The sequence below is a fragment of the Cynoglossus semilaevis genome, unplaced genomic scaffold (assembly GCF_000523025.1).
Source record: "Cynoglossus semilaevis isolate Cse_v1.0 unplaced genomic scaffold, Cse_v1.0 C19065598, whole genome shotgun sequence".
In the NCBI taxonomy this organism is placed as follows: domain Eukaryota; kingdom Metazoa; phylum Chordata; class Actinopteri; order Pleuronectiformes; family Cynoglossidae; genus Cynoglossus; species Cynoglossus semilaevis.
Genome location: NW_007587512.1, coordinates 1 through 855, shown reverse-complemented (window position 1 = coordinate 855; position 855 = coordinate 1). Strand labels below are relative to the sequence as shown.

Sequence of the window (855 nt, the reverse complement as noted above, 5' to 3'; positions counted from 1 at the left end):
CATGTTGGGCAGCTTCACATGCACACCTGCTCGCAGACCTGTTCCCAGATTGGATGGACAGGTCAGAACGTAGCCCAGATGCTCATTCCACATGAACGAATTACCTTTTTCCTTGAACAGATTCTCGATGTTGGTGAGTCCAGTGCAGAAGCGTTCGAACACTTCCTTCATTTTGCCTCCTTTCTGCATTGAAATGACACGCAGGTGGTCTTCTTCATTCACCCACACCAGGAACGTCTTGTTGTCATTGTGCCAGATGCCTCTGCCATCAGGCCAATCACGGGCCATTCCTGCAGACAGCAGCAGGGGAGACACGGGTTTGTCAAACAGGAAGTGGTCATCAATGAGCTGCTGCTGTTCAAAATCTGTCATGTTCTTCAGGGCGAAGTATTTCCCCTTCAGATCTCCACTCAGGGAGTCCAGAGCTTGCATAGAGAGTTTCTCCACAGCACGCCTCTCACCCCGGCTGCAGTGTGGCGGCAGGCAGAAGCCACGGATGCTGCGTCCTGTTCGGACACGTGAGCTCAGGACATAGTTAGGGTCAAGATCATCACCACCTACCAGATTATCTGGGTTGAGGTCAGTCTTGTGTTTGTCCGTTGGCTTATATCCTCCATGTCTGTCCTCAATCACTGGATCCATCAGCTCTTTGAAGACTTCGTATGTCTCCTCATCTCCAGCAACGCAGCCCACAGTCATGATGAAAGGATGACCTGGATTGTCCACTCCTGTCTGGATAACGTTGTCTATGGTGTATCCATTGGGTGTAGCCCTCTCTCTCAGCATTTTGTACATGTCCGGTGTTAGCACTTTGGCCATGTGGTTGTTGTGCGTACTGAGATCTGGGAACTCTTC

General features: G+C 50.8%; 1 protein-coding gene across 1 annotated transcript; it reads right to left on the bottom strand.

Moving 5' to 3' along the window:
- Positions 1-3: 3 nt before the first annotated feature.
- On the bottom strand, positions 4-849 carry LOC103399340 (creatine kinase, testis isozyme; the record flags this gene model as incomplete). The annotated part of the gene is made up of 1 exon (XM_008338035.1): positions 4-849. A coding segment is annotated over exon 1 (816 nt), but the record flags the coding sequence as incomplete, so codon positions are not given.
- Between the last annotated feature and the right edge of the window lie 6 nt (positions 850-855).